Source organism: Corythoichthys intestinalis, chromosome 9 (assembly GCF_030265065.1).
Source record: "Corythoichthys intestinalis isolate RoL2023-P3 chromosome 9, ASM3026506v1, whole genome shotgun sequence".
NCBI lineage: Eukaryota > Metazoa > Chordata > Actinopteri > Syngnathiformes > Syngnathidae > Corythoichthys > Corythoichthys intestinalis.
The window spans coordinates 24,755,688-24,780,714 of record NC_080403.1 but is presented as its reverse complement, the minus strand read 5'-3'; the positions used below and the strand labels follow the sequence as shown (position 1 = coordinate 24,780,714).

At 38.6% G+C, this 25,027-nt stretch overlaps 2 protein-coding genes across 3 annotated transcripts in view; one reads left to right on the top strand and one right to left on the bottom strand.

Moving 5' to 3' along the window:
- Positions 1-1,210: 1,210 nt before the first annotated feature.
- Positions 1,211-25,027, bottom strand: part of LOC130921432 (tubulin beta-6 chain) — a 43,963-nt gene continuing 20,146 nt past the window's right edge. Inside the window, exons 1-4 of one of the 2 annotated variants that reach the window (XM_057845316.1) lie at positions 8,471-8,568; positions 6,803-6,911; positions 6,619-6,729; positions 1,211-3,782 (exon numbers count right to left, since the gene is read on the bottom strand). In XM_057845316.1, coding sequence (XP_057701299.1) covers positions 2,626-3,782; positions 6,619-6,729; positions 6,803-6,911; positions 8,471-8,527 — 1,434 coding nt within the window. In that variant the 5' untranslated portion in view covers positions 8,528-8,568 and the 3' untranslated portion in view covers positions 1,211-2,625. Of the gene's footprint in view, positions 3,783-6,618; positions 6,730-6,802; positions 6,912-8,470; positions 8,569-25,027 lie in introns of those variants that run through there. The other variant, XM_057845317.1, reaches the window with a different exon arrangement.
- The window catches only part of LOC130921433 (guanine nucleotide-binding protein G(s) subunit alpha-like), a 53,198-nt gene continuing 47,783 nt past the window's right edge, over positions 19,613-25,027 (top strand). Inside the window, exons 1-2 of the mRNA XM_057845318.1 lie at positions 19,613-20,831; positions 24,872-24,944. Coding sequence (XP_057701301.1) covers positions 20,687-20,831; positions 24,872-24,944 — 218 coding nt within the window. The 5' untranslated portion in view covers positions 19,613-20,686. The remainder of the gene's footprint in view (positions 20,832-24,871; positions 24,945-25,027) is intronic.

Below are 25,027 nucleotides of genomic sequence, written 5' to 3'. Positions count from 1 at the left end.
ATGCAATACTTGCTAAGTGCAATATTCAATGCCTTCACTAACAACTGCTGCTACTTCAATTATTTGCACTGCCTGAACATCGGACTACCTCATACAGATTCTATATTTATTTAGATTTTATACTTTTATTCTTGTAGTTATGAGATTTTTACTTGTCCTGCACTGCAAGGGAGATGCCCCACAATTTCATTGTACAACTATATAATGACAATAAAAGGCTATTCTATTCTATTCTATTCTATTCTATTCTATTCTATTCTATTCTATTCTATTCTATTCTATTCTATTCTATTCTATTCTAAGACTATCATAATTATGACGACACTGTCACAAGCATTAATGAATGCTCATGACAGATGTCATTTAGTGTCATCTGGCAAATTATCTCACTTTCGGATGGATGAGCTGGACGAGCTGGACATGAATGGAGTTAATAACAAAATTTGCCAGATGACACTTAATGATATCCGTCATAAGCATTCATTAATGCCTATGAAAGTGTCATGTCATCATTATGACGGTTTTATGACAGTCTTGTGATGTTGCTGTCAAATAAAGTGTTACCTTTTAACCCAAATACATTAACAATAAAATGCACTGGACTATAAAGCCACAGAATTCAAAATGAGGGGAAACAGTAGCGGCTTATAGTTTTAAAAATTACAGTATTTTAATTAATACAACTTTAATCTCACAAATAAGACTTTTTTTCCCCTCACAACTTTTACAGTTGAATTTGCAGCATTACTTCTCATTTTTGTTTTATTCCAGCAGCCATTTGAACTGTTTCACACCCAACATTGTACTTTATTCGAGTACTTTTATGCCTTTTCTCAGAAAATTGTGCTTATTTTTGGAAGTCATGAATTTTGCAACTTTCTTAACTATTGTCATGATAATAAGCAAAAAAAAATCTATATTTTATCCTGGAAAGATTTTCCCAGGTACCTTGTATCTTGGTTGCTGTAATTTTACAATTTTACTACGAATTCTCTATTTACCAAATAGCATTGATTTCCATACAGTTGGCCATTGTCCTTGTCAGAGAACTTTGCGCCCTCCTTTGTCCTGTGGAATTCCTTATCTTTCCAGGTATTTTTTTTCATTCCCCTTTTTTTCTGAGGTGACCTTACTTATTAACACTGTATTTTTTGTGAAAAATAATTACCGGAAGCATTCGTAATTTGGGAACGTTAGCCAATTGGTTAAAAACCACATCATAATGCATAGGTTTTAGATAACTTTATTTCTGCACTTATCATATGGCACAGACATTCAAGGCGGTAAAATGTGTAATCTCAAAGTCCCAGACCACTCATAGTGGGAGGAAACAGTGTGACAGCCAAGCACACTATCAGCGTCAAAGCGGTCCATCACTCACAAGTTTTAAATAGTTGGATATATATGGGTATGTTAGGGCAGCACTGAAAAGAGACAAAGGAATATTACAAGATAAAGTTGAAACATGACAATATTATTGTGAAAGTAAAAAAAAAAAAAGTATATAAGACAAGAAAATTTGTAATACTATGAGAACAAAAGGGCGCCAAAATGAGGACCGTTGTTGCACATTTACGTAGTTGCTATTACAAAAAAATCATAAAAATAGGGGGCGATAGCATTATAATTTAAGTCACGTATCTATTGCTTGTTTTGAATGGTAATCTGAAGTATTTTGTAGTATTATATCACCTGATGAATATATTGTGGCAGTTTTATTTAAACGTATTGATTTTCTTCACGCAACCTTGGGACTTAATGACTTTCGGAATCTGAAATTATTGACTTTGTTTTTGTAATATTATGATTTTTTTCTTTTCATAATGTCACGATTTTTTTCCCGTACCCTTATGTTGTATTTCTAACTTTGCAACTTTATGGTCACTACTGTAAACTGCTATTCTCAAAACATAATGACCTAATCCGCACCATAGTCTATGATCTGCCCTTTTATCAGGTAACATTTGGAATTCATTCACTTAACAGCATTTTAATCTAAAAACATTTCTGACTGACTTTCTCGTAACATTATCCTAGTTTATTAATTTACAGTTGTTTCGTAACCTAACTTCATTCTCGTAACATTCCGACATTTAATCGGTTAACATTTTGAATTCAGTAATTTAATATTCCAACTTTATTCTCAAAATGTTATGACTTAATTCTCATAACATTCCAACTTTTATGTATAAACATTCTCAAGAGAAAATGAATTAGCTTAAAAAAAAAAAAAAAAATCACATGAAATACAGATGTATTCAAAGTCAAGTATCCTACCAGCTACCCGTAGTCTATACAACTGTGCAGGGCCAAAGGAGGGTGAAGCCAATTGCCGAAAAGCAATCAGTCCATTTTCTATAGCGCTTGTGTTCATCAGTTGAGGTATATCCCAGCTGATTTAGGGGGAACGTCAAGTACACCCTGGACAGGTTGACAGCCAGTCAGAGGACACCAACATTCACACCTATGGACAATTTAGGGTCTTCAATTACATGCATGTTCTGTTATGTGGGAGGAAGCCAAAGTACCCTGAGGTGAGAATCAACTCCACATATGAAACAATACAGCGAAAGTACAATTGTATAAATATTCAGTAGCACCATTTCCTTATAGAGTGTTATCATTTCAAGTTGTGTCCTCATCCACAGTTTCTCTACTCGTTTCTCTCACTGTTTCCATTTTAACTTCAGTTCTAGACTGGATTCTTGTGGCCATAGACATCGTGGGTGGCTCCTGCTCATCTTCATCCTCCAATTCGGACTCTATGTCGGCAGTGGCGTCTTGGTATTGCTGGTACTCGGACACAAGGTCGTTTAGGTTGCCCTCAGCCTCTGTGAACTCCAACTCGTCCATGCCCTCGCCCGTGTACCAGTGGAGAAAGGCTTTGCGTCTGAACATCAGCGCGAATTGATCGCCAACTCGGCGGAATATCTCCTGAATAGCCGTGTTGTTGCCTATGAATGTGGAGGCCAGTTTGAGACCTCGAGGTGGGATATCACAAACAGCGACCTTGACGTTGTGTGGGATCCAGTCCACAAAATGGTTGCTGTTCTTCTGCTGGATGGCCAACATTTGCTCATCTACCTGCTTGGTGGACATCCTTCCACGGAAGATACCTGCGACGGTGAGGTAGCGGCCCCTTCTGGGGTCGCAGGCCGTCATCATGTTGCGGGCGTCAAACATCTGCTGGGTGAGCTCAGGTACGGTCAAGGCGCGGTACTGTTGACTACCACGCGCCGTCAACGGGGCAAAACCTGGCATGAAGAAGTGGAGGCGGGGAAACGGCACCATGTTGACCGCCAGCTTCCTCAGGTCAGCATTGAGCTGACCGGGGAATCTCAGGGAGGTGGTGACCCCACTCATAGTCAAGGACACCAAGTGGTTGAGGTCCCCGTAAGTGGGTGTGGTGAGTTTGAGCGTGCGGAAGCAAATGTCGTACAGAGCTTCGTTGTCAATGCAAAAGGTCTCGTCTGTGCTCTCCAGGAGCTGGTGCACCGATAGCGTGGCGTTGTATGGCTCCACTACCGTGTCAGAGACCTTCGGAGAGGGCATGATGCTGAAACTGGTCATGATCCGGTCGGGGTACTCCTCTCGGATTTTGTTGATCATCAGGGTCCCCATGCCGGAGCCCGTGCCGCCCCCCAGGGAGTGAATCAGTTGGAACCCTTGCAGGCAGTCACAGCTCTCGCTCTCGTTCCTAACCCGGTCCATCACTTGTTCTATCAGCTCCGCCCCTTCTGTGTAGTGGCCCTTCGCCCAGTTATTGCCAGCACCTGAGTTGCCTTGATTGAAAAAATGAAGAACATTGTTGGTCAATAGATTCTGGAATCGCTTGATAATTGCTAAAATTCAGTTCAAGATCACTGAGCAGCTGTAAGCCTGTTAACATAAGCCCCTTTCACAAACGTATCCCGTTAAATTCCCGTGGAAAGTGACGCCGGATTTGCTTGCGTCATTGCTTTCACGCATGTAGAGATATCCCGGGAATGACGCGGGTTGGACACTTTTAAAGACTTGTCCTGTGTTGCCCACTGGCGCTTTCTGTGTGGGGAGGGCTGCTGGCTTGATTTTATAACTCGGACATTATGTCATTTTTGGTCGGCATAGGCTGTCACAATGTTGGTCAAATCTTGTTTTTTTTCCAGAGCCGTTTGTGGGAACGTTTCGAAGCCGTAACTGCAGCCAATTCAAGCTCATCAAGACTGTACTTAAGCCCAGGCGATCCAAGAGAAGGGTGCCGAGATATAATCTTGCTGGGCGCCATTCGACACCTCTGCCACCCTTGTTTTGAAAACCCCTGAGTTGTGCTGGTATTTGAGTGTATTTGTTTTGTTGTCTTATCGGCTCTCCGCCTACAGCTTAGGTTGGTACAGTGCCTTGCAAAAGTATTCGGCCCCCTTGAATCTTGCAACCTTTCGCCACATTTCAGGCTTCAAACATAAAGATATGAATTTTTTTTTTTTTTGTCAAGAATCAACAACAAGTGGGACACAATCGTGAAGTGGAGCAACATTTATTGGATAATTTAAACTTTTTTAACAAATAAAAAACTCAAAAGTGGGGCGTGCAATATTATTCGGCCCCTTTACTTTCAGTGCAGCAAACTCACTCCAGAAGTTCAGTGAGGATCTCTGAATGATCCAATGTTGTCCTAAATGACCGATGATGATAAATAGAATCCACCTGTGTGTAATCAAGTCTCCGTATAAATGCACCTGCTCTGTGATAGTCTCAGGGTTCTGTTTAAAGTGCAGAGAGCATTATGAAAACCAAGGAACACACCAGGCAGGTCCGAGATACTGTTGTGGAGAAGTTTAAAGCCGGATTTGGATACAAAAAGATTTCCCAAGCTTTAAACATCTCAAGGAGCACTGTGCAAGCCATCATATTGAAATGGAAGGAGCATCAGACCACTGCAAATCTACCAAGACCCGGCCGTTCTTCCAAACTTTCTTCTCAAACAAGGAGAAAACTGATCAGAGATGCAGCCAAGAGGCCCATGATCACTCTGGATGAACTGCAGAGATCTACAGCTGAGGTGGGAGAGTCTGTCCATAGGACAACAATCAGTCGTACACTGCACAAATCTGGCCTTTATGGAAGAGTGGCAAGAAGAAAGCCATTTCTCAAAGATATCCATAAAAAGTCTCGTTTAAAGTTTGCCACAAGCCACCTGGGAGACACACCAAACATGTGGAAGAACGTGCTCTGGTCAGATGAAACCAAAATTGAACTTTCTGGCCACAATGCAAAACGGTATGTTTGGCGTAAAAGCAACACAGCTCATCACCCTGAACACACCATCCCCACTGTCAAACATGGTGGTGGCAGCATCATGGTTTGGGCCTGCTTTTCTTCAGCAGGGACAGGGAAGATGTTTAAAATTGACGGGAAGATGGATGCAGCCAAATACAGGAACATTCTGGAAGAAAACCTGTTGGTATCTGTACAAGACCTGAGACTGGGACGGAGATTTATCTTCCAACAGGACAATGATCCAAAACATAAAGCCAAATCTACAATGGAATGGTTCAAAAAGAAACGTATCCAGGTGTTAGAATGGCCAAGTCAAAGTCCAGACCTGAATCCAATCGAGAATTTGTAGAAAGAGCTGAAGACTGCTGTTCACAAACACTCTCCATCCAACCTCACTGAGCTCGAGCTGTTTTGCAAGGAAGAATGGGCAAGAATGTCAATCTCTCGATGTGCAAAACTGATAGAAACATACCCTAAGCGACTTGCAGCTGTAATTGGAGCAAAAGGTGGCGCTACAAAGTATTAACGCAAGGGGGCCGAATAATATTGCACGCCCCACTTTTCAGTTTTTTATTTGTTAAAAAAGTTTAAATTATCCAATAAATTTTGTTCCACTTCACGATTGTGTCCCACTTGTTGTTGATTCTTGACAAAAAATTACAATTTTATATCTTTATGTTTGTAGCCTGAAGTGTGGCGAAAGGTTGCAAGGTTCAAGGGGGCCGAATACTTTTGCAAGGCACTGTATTATTGATCCCCGTCGACCTACTGTCAGAGACCCATTGTTTTATCCCCCCTTTTCCGCGATCGCATGTATTTTTGTTTGTCTTAATAAACACTTGAACGCATCCCTCAATTGTTTTGTGCTTTGAGGTACAACCTTGTTTTCGGAGTTTCGGATCCCAAAATCGGCAACAAAATAAATCACACATTTCCAAAGAGGGACTATGGACTCTCTTCCTCGCCTCTACGATCTAGTTGCAATTTAAATTCATTATGTTTTCAGTTTAATTTAGCTACTTCCCGCTTGTTATGTTGATAATTGTAATGTTTGTTCACCGCTTTTCCTCTTACTGCGAAGAAAGAGCAAGTGACGTTCGGCTCGCCATGATATTTACGTCATCAGCCATCGTGGTGTGACCTGTGAATTTGATCCTTGCTTTCACATGTTTCGGCGTACGTGAAAGGACTATAGTAACTACTACATTGGTTCCCAGACATTTACTGTTGCTGGTAATCTTCGATTTCCGTTGTCTGGAACACGTAAGATGGAGCACATGTAATATGAGGGTGCCTTGAGGCACATGCCACTTGTGCCTCAAGGCACCGCTGTAGTCATGATAGTTTGGATACATAGCTCACCATGGATGAAGTTGTCTGGCCTAAAGAGCGCACCAATTTGACTCCCCTTGATGCTGTCCATGGTCCCAGGCTCCAGGTCAACCAGCAGGGAGCGAGGCACATATTTACCACCTGAACAAAGAGTGGAGACACATTCACCGCAAGTAAGGGGTGTCCATCACATGCTCTCTTGATAGCGCCTTACCGTGCGCCTCATTGAAGTAGACATTGACTCTGTCCAGTTGGACTGGACTGTCACCCTCATAGATACCAGTCTTTCCGATTCCATGTTCCTCGCTGATTACTTCCCAAAACTGAAATGAAAAAAAAAGAACCGTTGATAATCATTAAAATAATTACTAGGGCTGTCAAAATTATCGCGTTAACGGGCGGTAATTAATTTTTTTAATTAATCACGTTAAAATATTTGACACATTTAACGCATATGCCCCGCTCAAACAGATTAAAATGACAGCACAGTGTCATGTCCACTTGTTACAACTTGTGTTTTTTGGTGTTTTGTCACCCTCTGCTGGCGCTTGCATGTGACTGATTTTATGGGTTTCAGCACCATGAGCATTGTGTAATTATTATTGACATCAACAATGGCGAGCTACTAGTTTATTTTTTGAGTGAATTTTTTTTTTTTAATTATTAAAATGAAAACATTAAGAAGGGTTTTAATATAAATTTTTTATAACTTGTACCAACATTTATCTTTTAAGAACTACAAGTCTTTCTATCCATCGATCGCTTTAACAGAATGTTTATAATGTTAATGCCACCCTTGTTGATTTATTGTCTTAATAAACAAACACAGTACTTATGTACAGTATGTTGAATGTACTGTATATATCCGTCTTGTGCCTTATCTTTCCATTCCAACAACAATTTACAGAAAAATATGGCATATTTTATAGATGTTTTGAATTGCGATTAATTACGATTAATTAATTTTTAATCTGTGATTAACTCGATTAAAAATTTTAATAGTTTGACAGCCCTAATAATTATGCATGTGCATGAACATATTCTTTTCTCTAAGTGAATCCTTACATGTATACTTCTTAAATATTTAAAATACACTTGTTATTTGTGGCTTTGGACTCAAATGTATTGGGCAAGCACACATGACTGACATATCATATTATGTGCTGCTTACTATCTCGTTCTTCCTCTTTCTCATTTTGCGTTGGCCACGATAAAACAGAATGACCCACCCTCACCAGTGTCGCCCTTATCTCCTCCCAGAATGCCCGACAGAAAACACCCATGTCACTCACAGTTATTGGCACTGCGATACCACAGTGAAAGTCACACGAGTTTACAGTATTGGTAGAGTACCAGGATGGCCTCAGCTACCAATTAAACAAGCACTTGCTTGACTCTACATTCTGTCCAAAACTGAAAACATTATTAATTTGAGGTATTATTTTTATAATTTAGGTCTCATTTAAACAATATTGTGCAAATAAATTAGGAAATAAAATATATTTTAAATGCTTCTTTTTTTTAAAAATCAATTTCAGAATAAAATAAACATTTTGAAATAAAAGAGAAATGCAGATTTCATAATCTCCACCGTCTTTTTCTCTTTAGCGGAAAATAGTAATAGTAAAAACAAATGCAATAACAATAATAAAGGGGAATCGATAATGAAAATGTTTCCACTTTTATTTTATAAAATGGAAAATTAAAAAAATACATCCAGATTTCTTCTTAATTCCACATTACGTAATCATTATCATGGTTATTTAATAGGACATAGTAGATATAACATTACAGTATAACAATAAACTCATAATAATATAACTAGCCTGATATGGTCTGAAATTCTTTGCTGCATTCCAGTTCGAGCATTCAGTTTAATTACCTTTGAGCCGATTTGGTTGCCACATTGTCCAATTTGCAGATGTACAATTTCACGCATGGTGACGCCGGCATCAACTACAGCTGGCTAAGCGGGTGGGGTGCCTCTGATATGCCGGAGGACTAACTGGTTATATACAGTATAATCAGCAGTGATGTCATTGCTGATGTCAAGAGGGAGGGAGTGATGGTTTGGTGGGGACCCCCCACTCGCTGCTCCTATTTGAGGGGTGCATAGTAAATTTCTGATATAGAATAATATCATTATCCGTATTCTTTTGGGGGGAAATAAACATTTTGGTTAATTTGAGGCAATGATGATTGCACATCATGTGCATAATTTTTGTAAAGTAAACTAGTAAAGAATATTAGAGATTATAGCATCACCAGCCACTATAATCGTCTGCAGTGAACTTAATGAGTTTTACCTTCAGCTCCTTCCTGTTACTTCCTGATGGATAATTTTGTACGTGTGTATTTGTATGATGTTATGACTATCTTTATACACAAGTGCAAGGCTCACATGTGATGCAAACATTGCCAAGTGAAAGTTTTGTGTTAAAAGAGGAAAAAGGCTGAGGATAAAGCAGAAACTGGAACTTAACTGGACGAGAGGAAAGGGGCTGGCTACTGATAAAAGGAGGAAAATTTAATTTATATTCAACTATCAAATAGCTTTATTAATTCCTGCAGTACATGCATACCTCCCCTAGATGACAGTATTGCTGTGCAAACACTTTGGCAAATCTAACAGACTCAAATTTGAGTTTTTACTACAGCCAGATATGAAAAATATACAATAAAATCTTCCACAATCCAAACTAGTTTTGAAATAATATAGCAGCAGTTATTATAAAGTTGTTTTGTTTTGTTTTTTTAAATCAGTCACACAGGTCGTCAGCGACAAATTAGAAATCAGTTGGCGCGATCGGGTACAATTGGTAATTTTCAGTGATGACATCAGCTAAGGGAGACGAATGAAGAAAGTCCGCCATTTAGTATATGCATCACTGTGTGAACTGTCCGCAACAAACAGCTGAACTATTGCGTTGTCGGAAGAAAATTTACAAAGCCTGGTGGTAAAAAAAGGTACAGTCTTGAAATAAAGTTTTAAATAAACATACACTGCAATTCAGTCAAGGGCGTACGTTTGGTCTTAATACTGGCAGGGACGATATAACAGCAAAACCTGCATGTACACTTTTTGCTGGGGACGGGGAATTAATAAGACCAAACATATTTGGTGAATGGGGGTCAGGGCTACATTCCTCACCAATATGAACCTAATTAATAGAGAGGCTAAATGTTTAATGCAAAATAAATCTGTATTGACCTATACTAATTTTCACACAGCAAATTTATAATGTCTTAATCTGATTTTTTGTTTTTTATCTAGTCAAATAATTTTCTCCATCTTTTTTGAGTGTTAAAGGCTAGTTAACAGATTAATGCGTCAGATTCTTCCACTTACTTTAATTAAATATTACTATTTGTTTGTATTGAACCCATACATCTAAAAGTTGGTCATTTTTCACATAAATCAAAAAAAAAAAAATTTCAAATAATGTTTTGAACAATATCCTTGACTTAAGAACATTTCTGACAAGTTTTTCTTTTAAGATTAAATATACAAACTATTTGCTTATCATAAGTCTGTTAATCCTATTTTCAGCTAGCTGTTTTTCTTATTTCAAGAAATCTCAGTGAGTAAAATGGACTTGAAGCACTGTAGCAGTAGTAAAATTAGTGGAGTGTTCCTCACCTCCACAACATTGACGTCTTTTTACATTACATACAGTGGCTGCTGGTGGCGGAAAAAAACTTCTAATATCCCTTGTCTTTGAAGGGGGCAGGGGAGGCGGCATGTTGTATTTCTGTCGGGCTGTGAATGGGTGTGGGGGGGGGTCAAGTCATCAGCCAATCAAACATGCATTTGAGGGGGGAAAATGGACTGGCACATTCAGCGAGTGAAAAGGGGTCAGAACATAATGAAAGTACTGTAATTAACTTAATAATGGGAGGGTCATTTACAACATATGGATAGACAATCTAAATGACCTATATAACTGAAGTCATTATATAATGCAAATAAGGTTGCTTAAAAGTTGGTGGGGATAATTTCAGCATTCTGAAAAGTCGGTAGTGTTATGTCCCTACCGTCCCTTTGCAAACCTACGCCCTTGAATTCAGTGCAATGGCAGATGGCTGGGACTGCTTTGTTCACCTATTGACCATAACATATCGCCGTTGCTCCTTCAAACGTACCACTAGACGCGGTTAACATATATACTTTTCATACTTTCTTCTATGGCACAGTTTTCTCCTGGTGGGCGGGGCAAGCCCTAGAAAGTGATGGGGGAAACCCTGAAATGAAATTGAAATTAAATTACAAATAAAAACATGGATGTAAACTTACTTGTTGAGCTGAAATGTTGCTAATTCTGTAATTCTGTGTCATTTCTGAATCCTCTCAGTTTCCTAAGGCCATATCATGCTGCTTCTATTTGCTAATCTTACAACAAGTTGGCAAGGCTTTTTTTCTTTGGGAGGGTGCAAACTTCTGCGCACAGGTTGAGAGCAGATTTTGAGTACAGCTTTTATCAACATAACAAAGCTAGCGGCTACTTTGTTGCTATTATTTTGCGGCTTTTACAATCTCTTTAGTGACTATTTTTGTTAAAAATATATACAAATTAATATATTTGTTCTAAAGCAAAACAAAGGCTGTTTAAGGTTTAACAATGCCACCCGTGGGATTGTTTCCAACATTCGATAATGTCTTATTGTCTATTGTACAGAAAAATGATCACTTAAATCCGCTCTAAACATGTGCTCAACTTCCACTATACTGGACCGGCTTGTGAGTAACACCACTCAAAATCTTGGTTTGACAGCAATGTGGCCGCATGGGTTTCCCCCTTTTTAATTACATGAAACCAACAGGAAGTTTGAGGTCATATCGTTTGTTTTTGAAAAGTGGATCAGGTTGTGATTTTAGTCAAAGTAAACCTCCTATACATCCGTCCTAAATCCATTCATCCATTTCACATCGTTATAAAAGGGTGGTGTTGGATCTCTTCGTATTTGAGAGCAGCACCATTTTTGAGTAAATTTTTTAATAAAGAATTGGAATTTGGCCTTGAGAGAAATGACAATACATCGACAGTTGTGTTCAAAATTATTCAACCCCCACAGTAGATAAGTTTGACATGTATTTTTCATCTTTTTTATAATCACATTAAATAATGACATGTCAAACAGACACATACAACTGAAATCAAAAAAATATTTTTTGGAATATTCCAATTTATGGCTTTTCTGTGATTACTTCATTGACAAATTTATTCAACCGCCCAAGTCCACCACTCTTAAGAACAAAGGTTTCCATCAGGTATTGTCAAACAGCTGATTAAAACATCTGTAGATGTGAACGAAACACTAAAAAACTCACATTTTGACCTGTTTTAAAACATACTGTACTTTCAAAATGGGACAAAATCTGGAGAAGAATTCGCTAAGGTATTACTTTTCTATCTTAGATACAGTATAACAGGTTTAGATTTTTTTATTTTTTTATTTTTTTTATTGCTTTGTTATATAATTCTGAAGTGTTCGGGGAATGCACAAGTGAAACTCATGGGGTTCGGTACCTTTAGCATGGTTGAGAACCACTGTTTTAGAGTCTTTGGTGGGTGGACGTGAATGTGTGTGTGACTTCATTTGGTCATGCACATCATATTTAAGAAATTTATTGAATGTGCGGAGGGAAAGGATAGTTGGGGTATTTGGTTATTGTCATTAAAAATGACCTCAGTTTTCCTAAAGATGTGATTCAATACAGTTAGTTTCTGACTTAATAAGGAAATGGTCAATTATATTTTACACAGGGTCATGTAACTTTTAGATAGCTTTTTACATTAATAAAGAACATCACCATTTAAAAACTGCATTTGTTATACATGGGTTAGCTTTGTCTGGTACTGCAACTTGGGTAAACTATGCAAAAAAAAAAAACAAAAAAGAAAGAAAAAGAAGAAGAAGAAGAAGAGGGAAATTGGAGGGCGATTTAAAGAAGAGGGAAATTGGAGGGCGATTTAGTCACCATGCAATGTTATCGTAAGGGTGTTTCTAAAGTCTCCACATATTTGTGACCACTAGATGGCACATGAGTTGCTGCATTAATTCAAATCAATTCAAACTGTTTCCTGTCACAATAGGGTATGCTTTCTATGTCAAATGTTTGTCCCATGCCTTGTTGAATTTAAGCAATTGGTTGTGAATATAAAGCTGGAAGAGACTAGCGACACCTCGACATACTAGTGATCCACTTTATGGGTATAATGAAATTCAAGCCATTGCTAGGCCTTTTTTTTTTTTTTGGTTTTAAGTTACAAATGCTTGCTTTCAGCTGTTTAATCAAAATTGCATCTGAAATTTACTGCAAAACACATGATAAAATAAGGCTTTCACAAATTTTGTATTTAACCGAACATCATAAACAAGCATGATGTTTACTATGTGAACTTTTGATAAACTACAATACTGTTGAGTTTTGTTTTGTCTTTGTTTGTTTCTTCTTTTTTTCTTTAAACACTACTAAAATTGTTTATTGCTGCTTGTTTTTGTGGAGGCACTGGAACGCATTATTGGTATTCCAATGGGGAAAGATGATTAGCGATATGATTGTGGCCAGAGACTGAATTAAACTGGCATGTCAATTGTTAATATAGCATGACCATACAAACTTACTACATTAGCGATTCACAAGCTCACCTGATTTTTCCCGTGGGACCCAACAATGTTTTTCACCTGTTTGTGCCATGCAGCTTGACCTTGAACAGTAGGGTAATGCAATATAGTCGAGGGCTGACCCTTTTGTTGCATACTTGCATTTTAAAAAAATATCATATCATATTTTATTATTCATTTTTCCTGGAATCCTGATCTTAAAATTAAGTGTTTGGGGATAGGGCACTAGGACACTTCATCAGACAAACATAATAATAACCTTAATAATAGGGCTGCCAAACAATTAAAATTCTTAATCGAGTTAATCACAGCTTAAAAATTAATTAATCGTAGTTATTCGCAATTCAAACCATCTCTAAAATATGCCGTATTTTTCTGTAAATTATTGTTGCAATGAAAAGACACAAGACGGACATAAACATTCAACATACTGTACATAAGTATTTAAGTGTGATGTATATTTGTTTATTATAACACTAAATCCACAAGATGGCATTAACATTATTAACATTTATATGTATTTTGCAAAGCTATTTTATTGGGAATGCCAGTTCTCTTTGCATTGAGCACTTTTCTTTTTGTGAACATTAATTTTTTGGGAGATAGTAATATTATTTTTGATGTGCTTTCACTAAATGATACTGTAGCAACTTAACTGTTCCGCCCAAATGCATGATGGGAAGTTTGGCAAGCATGACTGTCAGTCGTGGCTGCAAATGGTATACGGTATGTTCTGCATTGTGTTCAATTAGGCATGTTACGAAAAAGAACGTCTCCTGCTCCGCCCAAATGCATGATGGGAAGTTGGGCAACAATGACTGTCAGTGGTGGGTGCAAATGGTATACAGTATGTTCTGCGTTCTGTTCAATTAGGCGTGTTAAGAAAAAGATCGTCTCCTGCTCAGCCCAAATGCATGATGGGAAATTGGGCAGCCATGACTGTTTGTAGTGGCTGCCAAACTTAAGCCAATAAAAGGCGAGGTCCAATAAACGCCTGTATCCACTCGCATTTCTCTGCCTTATCGCTCTCAATGTGGTAAAACGGCGTCATTGTAAACTGTTCGAGGCAATGCATGAACGGGTCATTCCGTCCATGCGTTAATTGTGTCAAATATTTTAGCGTGATTAATTAAAAGAATTAATGACCGGCCGTTAAAGCGATAAATTTGACAAGCCTAATAATAAAACATCTACAGGTATGTGTACATTCATTTCCTGTTGTATCTATTCATCACATTATCCCCACTAGGCTCAAGGGTGAACTAGAGTCTTTGCCATCTGATGTGAGGGAGAGGTCGTTATATCACAGGACACTTATTGACAAACAACTACATTTTTTTTTTCATATTGGCTGATCTTGACTCATTTCACAATTTTTTGAAACTTTTTTTTTCTATTTGTTTTAAACTACAATCAAAACTTTAGAAAAATAAAGAGTAGGTAAACATTTTGTTCACATTATGAAGGAAGAGTACTCTGCCTCTTGCAAACAATTCTTTGTTGATATAACTTGAGTATGAGTGAGTTTATTTCTTGTCTATGAATGTTACTTAAGCGTTTGTGTGTTTATATCCATTGCAGAGTTATGCTAATTTTTGTAAGCAACTGAATGTCCATCCATTATACATTACCATTACCCTACGGAGTGTTGGAAAAACGAAATATTTTGTATTTTATTGCACAATATTTGTAATTTTTTGTGTTATACTGTATGTACCTCACCTAGAGTGCAACAAACCGCTTGAAAACCAGTAACATTGAACTCTTTTTGAGGGACTGTTCAAAATCTGTCAAACTAGTCAGTGTGCAACTACAGTGGGGAGAACAAGTATTTGATACACTGCCAATGGGTTTTCCCATTGACAGTGTATCAAATACTTGTTCTCCCCACTGTATGTCACAGCTGATCACTGACATCGATCTTAAAAAAAATTGTTATTCAAGCTTAAAATCACCAAGCCCTACAAAAAACATTCAGCTTCACATATAGGGCTACAATAACATATTATTTTTTGTTTTGTTTAGTAAATGTCAGAGAAAGTACAACAGAGTACAGTATTAGTATTGTCGAAGTTTTTATTGTATGAGGGAAAAAAATGTCGTGATGTTACAAGAATAAAGTCATACATTGTAATCATAGGCGGAGTTTAACTTTTGTGGCAGGGGGGCAAAACATGTTGATGACCCCGAAACGCAATGTCAGAAATAAAATTAACTTCCAAGATATATGCTTGGATAGTAGCTTAGTCCATGCTCGTACATAAAGGCATTTCATCTGTGTGTTTTTCTGTCTTACCTGGTGGAGAAGTAGACACTGCATCCTTTTTGACTGAATATTTCAGCCAGGAATATTTATAATAATACTTTGAAAATGAGCGTTTTTGTTGTTTTTGTTGTTGTTTCCCATCATTTTTTAAGGGAATTCTAAATCAGGCTTTGGCCAAGATTGTCGTCCATTGAATATGAACGCCCGGTGGTGGTTGTTGTCCCTTTTGAAAGCTTAGGTTTGAAAAAATTACGTATATCCATCTTGACTCTTCTGTCCTCAGGTGGTTTTGGCTAAGCAAGGCAAATGATTGTCTCTAAGGTGCTAGTCACATTATCTGTTCGAAAAATAATTTTGACCCATTATAATTTTTTTTTTTTTTTTCATTTCATTCATTTTTGTTGTTTTATTGCTTTACAACGTTTATAGGCGAAAAAATTTCAGGCAAAGTCTTAATTTGAAATTCATATATAGGAAAGTCAATTACATGCAGTGACATTTTCGGCCACCGGGGAGGTGGGGGGGTGGGGGCTATGCCCGGCCCCCCTTAATCTCCGCATATGACTATAATACGAGAAAATAGTCGGAATATCAAGGTATTAAAGTCGTACATTTCGAGAAAAAAATTATTTTACGAAATTAAAGTCGTAGTATTACGAGAAACAAGTTGTAAAATTATTTGGTTAAATTCGTAATAACATGTAAAAATATGTAAACTTTTTGTAATATTACGAGTTTTGTGTAACATTACGACTTTAATTCAGCAATATTACAATGAAAAACTATATTCTCCTAATATCTTCTCTTTTATCTCTTTATTTGGCCTTAATACTCTGTCGTAAGAAAGCCAGAGCAATATGGAATTTTACACCAGAATGTTCTTTCTTTCTTTCTTTCTTTCTTGCAGTGTATGTGACGTAAAACCTCAACTTATACAGTGCTGGCCAAAAGTATTGGCACCCCTGCAATTCTGTCAGATAATGCTCAATTTCTCCCAGAAAATGATTGCGATTACAAATGCTTTGGTAGTAATATGTTCATTTATTTTTCTTGCAGTGAAAAAAAACAAAAGAGAATGAAAAAAAATTAAATCATTATCATTCTACACAGAACTCCAAAAATGGGCCCGACAAAAGTATTGGCACTGTTAGAGTTAGATAAAATTGCGCCATATATAACTGCATTTATTCGCATGCATTATAGTTCAATCTACAAGTAACAGTACCTTAATTGGCCTTTGCCTTCGCAGACTGTAATTTTTGCCTCCGCAGGGAAACTGTAAATTAGTGAAGTTTCAAACTTCTACTACTTTACTTCCCCATAAGTGGGCAACTCACCCAGTGATAAACGGTGCAAGGGTAAGAACGCTTTGTTTAGAGGAAGGCCGAGATAGGGTCACAGGTCGCCACGTACCCACAGAATGAGCCAAAGGCTGACATCGGTGTCTCAACCGGAGGTTCACGAGAGGCCTTCTCATCAGGACACCTGCTCTTCACGTCATCTCATCATCACATCACCCCATGTCCTTAGTATGCTAATTTGTTCTCAAGTGGCCTACATAAGGTATGTGCCTAGCTGTAGGATTTCACTGATTCGTCTGCTTTTCTGTTATTACACGGGGTAAGAGAACTGTCGATTGCTTTATCTCTGGAATCATTAAACTCGGATCAAATTGCAACTTCAGGTCTGTGACTTTTTTTTATTCAGATAGGCATTTAATTATTAGTATACTCCTGCTCTGGGTAAACGAACACGGCAAAAGTATTAATTATTAATTAATTGAGTATTGAGGCAAGTAATACTGTTTGCCTTTTGGCATTTTATACATTTGATTTCTAACAGCACCCTCAGCCTAATACTTGGTAGCACAACCTTTAGACAAAATAACTGCAAACAACAGCTTACGGTATCCATCAATGAGTTTCTTACAATGCGCTGCTGGAATTTTAGACCATTATTCTTTGGCCAGCTGCCCCAGTTCTCTGATATTTTAAGGGTGCCTTCTCCAGCCATTTTCAGATCTCTCCACAGGTGTTCAATGGTATTCAGGTCTGGACTCATTGCTGGCCACTTTAGAACTCTCCAGTGCTTTCTCTCAAAACATTTTCTAGTGCTTTTTGAAGTGTGTTTTGGGTCATTGTTCTGCTGGAAGACCCATGACCTCTGAGGGAGACCCAGCTTTCTCACACTATGCCCCAAAATGTGTTGGTAGTCTTCAGACTTCATAATGTCATGCACACGGTCAAGCAGTCCAGTGGCAGAGGCAGCAAAGCAACCCCAAAACATCAGGGAACATCCGCCATGCTTGACTGTGGAGACTGTGTTATTTTCTTTGAAGGCCTCGTTTTTTTTCCCCCTGTAAACTCTACGTTGATGCCTTTTCCCAAAAAGCTCTACAGTGTATCACAAAAGTGACTACACCCTTTGCCCGCCCGTCTCATCAGACAATATGACATGGTTCCAGTAATCCATGTGCTTTTTTGACATGTCTTCAGCAAACAGTTGGCGGGATTTCTTGTGTACCGTCTTCAGAAGAGGCCTCCTCCTGGCGTGACAGCCATGCACACAAAATTGATGTAGATTGTGGCGTGGTCTGACAGGCTTACAGGCTGACCCCCCACCTCTTCAATCTCTGCAGCAATGCTGACAGCACTCCTGTAACGAGTCACATGACATTTTGGAGGGAAAATGACCAGCGTACTCAATTTGGACATTTAGGGATGTACGTAGTTTCTATGGGGTGTACTCACTTTTGTTGCCAGGGGTTTAGATATTAATGGCTATATTTTGAGTTATCTTGACAGGAAAACAAATTAACACTATTATATAAGCTGCACGCAGATCACTTTTCATTGTGTCAAACTGTCATTTTGTCAGTGTTGTCCCATGAAAAGATATACTTAAATATCTGCAGAAATGCAAGGGGTGTACTCACTTTTGTGATACAGTGTACTTTTGTCTCATCTGAGCAGAGAACATTCTTCCAAAACGTTTTTGGCTTTCTCAGGTAAGTTTTGGCAAACTTCAGCCTGGCTTTTTTATGTCTCTGGGTCAGAAGTGGGGTGTTCCTGGGTATCCTACCATAGAGTCCATTTTCATTCAGACGCCGATGGATAGTACGGGTTGACACTGTTGTACCATCGGACTGTAGACAGCTTGAACTTGTTTGGATGTTAGTCAAGGTTCTTTATCCACAATCCACACAATCTTTCGTTGAAATATCTCATCAATTTTTCTTTTCTAGGAAGTTAGGAGGTTAGTCACAGTGCCATGGGCTTTACACTTATTGATGACACTGCGCACGGTAGACACAGGAACATTCAGGTCTTTGAAGATGGACTTGTAGCCTTGCGATTGCCCATGCCTCCTTGCAATTTTGCTTCTCAAGTCTTTAGACAGTTCTTTGGTCTTTTCTTTTTTCCATGCTCAATGTAGTACACACAAGGACACAGGACAGAGGTTGAATCAACTTTAATCCATTTTACCTGGCTGTGGGTGTGATTTAGTTATTGCCACCACTGGTTATGTGCCACAGGTAAGTAATAAGTGCTGTTAATTACACAGCTTAGAGAAGCATTACATGATTTTTCAAAGGGTGCCAATACTCCGGCCCATTTTTGGAGTGTTGTGTTAAATGACAATGATTTAATTTTTTCCCCCATTGTCTTTTGTGTTTTTTTTTTTGTTTGTTTTTTTTCATTACAAGCAAAATAAATGAAGATGTTATTACTAAACCATTTGTAATTGCAATCATTTTCTGGGAAAAATTTTGCATTATCTGACAGAATTGCAAGGGGGGTGGGCACTGTAAGTAATAAAAAAAATATAACTACTGTAAAATGTTACATAGGAAGGCTGGAACACGGATTCGAACCCAATGACCTCATATGTCAGAGGCGGGTGTGCTCATCACTAATGAGGCAGTATACTGTGCCTCATCTAATAAAAATAATGATGACGAAAATCATAATTTTTAATACACGTTTTTAATCCAACGAATGATTTTATATCTGAACCACATGACCAAAAAAAAAAAAAAAAAAAAAAAACCACACACACACACCATAAAATGGGTCAGTAAACGTATTTTGGACGAACGAAGTGCTTTTATTTTCCAAGGCACAACCGGAACTTAGCCTCCACAGCCTAAAAAAACTTGACTGTCGTCCGTCGTTCCCAGGGTTCCGTGAGAGCCGTTTTGCCCCACCCCACCTCTTCAACGCTATCTATCTCAATGTGCAATTCTCCGAGAAAAAAGGGGACACAAATAACGCAGAGCGACGCGGCCGAGGAACAATTAGGTGAATAAAACGCCAGCGGTCCCCGGCAACAGGCAGACGGGCAGTCCCCCTCGGCTGTGACAAACAACGACAACCACCTTCCCCTAAAAAGCCGTCTACGCTCGGATGAGGGCTTGAAAACACGGCGGTAGGTTCCATGTCTGGTGCACATGTAACCACCGTCCAGCAACTGGGGAGTACGAGCTGCCGAGCTAGCTTGACAAAGGGGGAATTGCCATCCGTAAAACACCTGGACGTCGAGCTGCATTCAAGGACACGCAGCTGCCCAAAGAATTGAGAGGAGAGGAGAGAGGGGGGCGAAGAAAAAACACCGCCGATGTGAGGAGAAACGCACATTAACGTGACGGGGGAGAGAGGCGAGCGAGGGAAAAGGACGGCGGAGAAAGGGGCCTTTTTCAGGGGGTGGGGGGGTCTCCTTGCTTGTTGACGCCGAGAGGATCTAACGAAATCCAACAAAAACGGGAGTTCATCGACGGTGAGACGCTCCGGTGAAGCCCAAAGAGGAAATATCAATTGATTGTACAGTATTCGCCCACCCTCTCTGAGATAAAGATCGAGACGAGATGGTTTGCGAGGAAAATTGAAGGAAAATCGAGTGGGAAGTGGTTCTGTGTGTCTTCATCCATGTCCATTTCACATCCCCTCGTAGCAGCGTTGATGACTTCATTGCGGATTTACAGTGGAAACGGCGCTGCTGTCCTGACTCTAGTTGCCAGTAAATAGCCACATCCATCCATCCACCATCCTCATAGATGCCTTCCATTCTGAGCCGGGTCATCCACTCCTGGGCCCGTCTCGGAATTTAGCCTTGATTTTTTTTTTCTTCCTATACCTTTGCCCCATTATCCACACGGCCCCCCTACTGGGGTGTTTTTGGTTGTGGTTTTTGTTGGGGTGTCGGGGGATGAAGATGGGCTGTCTCGGCAACAGCAAGACGGAAGACCAACGCAACGAAGAGAAGGCCCAGAGGGAAGCCAACAAGAAGATTGACAAGCAGCTTCAGAAAGACAAACAGCTATATCGCGCCACTCACCGTCTCTTACTTCTAGGTGAGCATTGTCAGCTCAAATGTCTGTCTTCTTGTGTAGGTGTTGGCAGAAAAGCAAGCACAATCATCTGATGAATGACAACTTCCCGCTACAGCCACTTTGACACCGTGGTTCACTAATCCCAATCTTGATTTTTGGTCATTTCCCTCTCAGATATAAAAGTACCTCGCCATCATTGAGGTCCACTTATTCTGCCGTCTCACTAATCAGATCAGACTAAAGAGAAATTATGGTTACTTTTGGGATTAGCCGGGTCCTGTTTGTCCTAATCTGAAATTGATCCTGGATTTGGAGGCAGTTTTTAAATAATAGCGGGATTGCCTGCGAAGAGCCTTGAGAAGCTACGTTATTGTCTATTTGCTGATTATTTCTGAATTATGGCAGATGTCAGAGTGATAACATGACAAGTAATACAAGGGTATGCAATCGGTGTATATTTCTTGCGTCCGTCATGTGCAATTGTAATTTTCTGCCTTGAAGGTACAATCACATTGGCACCTGTATGTCTATGTTAGGATATTCTTAGGGTTGCCCAACTTTTTACGCACCTTTGTAGGAATTATTTTTACGGACCACATTCACAGTATGACAGAAAAGTACATCAGAAAAAACAGTTGGTGTAAAAACTAGCATTTTTTAAGTAGGACTCGTATTGGCTGTTAATACTATATTTGTTTTTATTAGAGGGCTGATGTTACGTCAGTTTTTCAAAATAAATCCCCTCTTAGACTCTAGTAGTCATTAATATGGAAACGATATAAATTGCCATAATAATCAGACTCCATGCAGCTACTTCTTTTCCCCTCTCTTTGAACCCTGCAGTTTATAGTCCAGTGAATTTTATTTATCACGGAAAACACTAAGGTGGCTTGAAGTTCTGCTGAGACCCCCAATTTGGCCAAATTTCAAAATTGTTCTATATGCATGTGTAATACATCATTGGAAAGCTTAACATTTCTATTTTCTGGTGGAAGAAAACTTTTGAGCAGGAGGGCATTTTCAAAAAAAAAAAATAAATAAAAATTTAAAGCCCTAAACCTTAACTTGAGGTGAGAGCATGAGAAAGCATAATTAAAGACACCATGATTTTAACGAGATATTATCGCGTACTTACTTTATTTCGATCAAAAAACTCTGTGTAACGTATCACAGAGTGTCAAGACACAGCTGTGAATGGCCACAGATGGACATTTTGGGGATTTTATGGGTGAAACACGGTAATATAACAAGGGTCGCGATGCAAAAATCTCAGACATTAAGGAGTGGTCGAGATTTTCTTTTTCAAATATTTACCCTTTTAAACTTTTTTTCAAATTTTTGTTTGTTTGGATCGATGATCATATATTGGGGAAAATGTGACAGTAACAAAAACAATACAATTAAGCGATAGTTATGAGGTGGATATCCGTAACCTATGTACAGAAACTATTTTTTTCATTGTGACGTAATTTGGTTTGACAGTTTAAGATATGCGAGTAAATAATTTTTTTAAAGTCGTTTTTTTTTTTGTTTTCTAAATATTAGACATCAATTAATAATTCAAAGCTAAAAATGATCGACATTCCGAATAATAAATATAATTCTTTTTATGGCTGGGTTGACACAAAAGCGGTTGTGCAGGGTCTGTAAAAGGTGGACTCCAGGGTAAAACGGACAAATTAAACATAGTTCGGGGGCTTAATGCCCCATGAATCTGCTATGGCAGTATATAGACATATTGTTCTATCAAACACAGCAGTTCTTTTGGGTTAAAATAGAGCAGTTTATTTTAAAGAGGGGTGCAAGAGCAGAAACTGCTTTTTCAGCCTTATCTGTGTTTTCCGCCATATATATATATATATATATATATATATACTGTGTATATCTGGGGCCCTCAATTAGCGGACCGCGGTCCACGACTGGACCACGGCACAACTCTCAGCGGACCCACGGTTGTACAAAAAAAACGAAAGAAAAAACTTTTTTTCAACATACATCATTTGTATGAATCGCCGATCTATCGCTATGCGCTGCTATTCTATCACTGAATTGTTTGATTTTTAGTCAAATATCTTCCATGCTTTCACTTCTGTTGTCATCACTATGACAACGACGCGCTGATTGGCTGAGAGAGCGTGCATGGATGCGCTGATTGGCTGAGAAAGCCTGCATGCTACTAGCTAGCGTGGATGGACCGCAGCAGTGTCAGCAACCTCAAAAATGAGTCGCACTCGGCACTTTGCAATCTGTTTGTACCTGCTGCCGTGTACTTTATTTTTCATTCAAGAACGTTAGTCATACTGTAAGCAAACGTGATTTATTTATTTATTTTCCTGTGTTACCCCGGAACTCTGGCTGCATGCGGACAACGTTCAAGATCACAACGTTAAGCAACGTTCACTAACACCACACATGCCACCAGTAGAAGATCACAACGTTAAGCAACGTTCACTCACACCACACGTGCCTCCAGTAGAAGACCTAATCTAACAAAATGGCATGTTCAAAGTTGACCATGAGAAGAAAAGTGAACAACGAAAATTGCAGTTTCAATGAGGAATGGAATGACAAATATGCGTCAATTTTACCAACTGCAAGTACCAAACCTATGTGCTTAAAATGCTTAAAGACGGTTGCTCTGATCAAAAGTGAAAATGTGGAACGCCATTATGTTAAAGAGCACAGCTCTTTTGAAAATAGGTTTCCTCCTAAATCAGAATTGAGAAGGCAAGAAATTAACAGATTGAAGCAGTCATATCAAGAGTCAAGCAAGGTTATTGTTGAATCTATGACACAACAACAAATTGCAACGGAGTGCTCACTCAGAGTGTCGTGGGTGTTGGCCAAACATAAGAAGAAATAATAAAAGAGTGTATGACTGTAGTGATGATGGCAATGTTCAAAGGGAAAGCAACGGAGGAAATGACAACAAAAATCAAATCTCACTCTCAGATTTATCAACCACAAGGCGCACTGAAGTACTGGCAGATGATGTGGGTAAACAGCTTTGTGACCTCCAAATGCCATTTCTCTCGTTGAGCAGTGTTTTACAGTTAAAGTTATTGTCAAATATTGTTAATGACAGAGCTTGTAATTCATGTTCTGAACAAGTGAACATGTACGGTACTACTTGCACGTTTTTTTTGTCCAGCAGTGTTTTACAGTTACAAAATGTACTGTCAATAGTTATTGTTTGCACCTTTATGACAGATCTAGTCAATTATTTAGTGTACATGTGTAAACTTTGTACTTGAATTTTTTTTTTTGTATTTTTATTTTAAGTCAAAAAAATGTTTTGTTAATGTATTTTTATTTAATCAGACGTACATTGTATCTTTGTTTGGTCAAAAGAAAACCACCTTTACCACCTTCGACCTGCCTTGTACTTGACCGACATTAACAAATGGACCCATGCTTGTATGAAAAAAAAATTGTGGATCTTCAAGTTTTGTATTTGAGGACCTCTTGTGTATATACTAGTGTATATATGGATAGATAGATATACTGTATGTATGTGTGTGTGGATTTTTACAGGCAAATGAGCTGCATGTATTTTGATGTGAATATTCCATAATACAATGTGGACACTTGCGGCTTATGGTCAGACACTATTCCCATGTAAAATTTGGTGGGTGCGACTTATAGTCCAAAAATTACAGTATTTATTCTCCTTGTGTGGCGTGGATCACTGGTCAGCATAATCATCATTTAAATAAACTACGCAGTGGAGTAATTGACTTCATGGCACAATAGGAAACAAATACAGGAAATAAAGAGAAGTATAGATAATATCTATATTTTTTTCGTGTTTCGCCTAAGTATTACCGTATCAAAAATAGATTATTCCTTTCACTGGTTTGCATGATTTGTGTTGCGATTGTTTTGAGTTACAAGCAGTCACGTAACAAAATAATCGAACTTCCATCTCAAGACACCACTTGCTTTCTGCAACAGCAACTAAAGCAGAAAAAAAAAAAAGTGAACTTTAGAAGATGGATGTGGCTAAATGTAATTTCATGTTCTCCCATTGGTCAATTTCTGAGTCCTCTTCCTGTTTCCAGGGGCTGGTGAATCCGGAAAGAGCACGATAGTCAAGCAGATGCGAATATTGCACGTCAATGGCTTCAACGCAGAGTAAGTTGAATTCACAATACTTTTATTTTCCTGTTATTCACGGACACCTGCTTGAGGCTTTTCACATTTTAATCCCTGGAAGT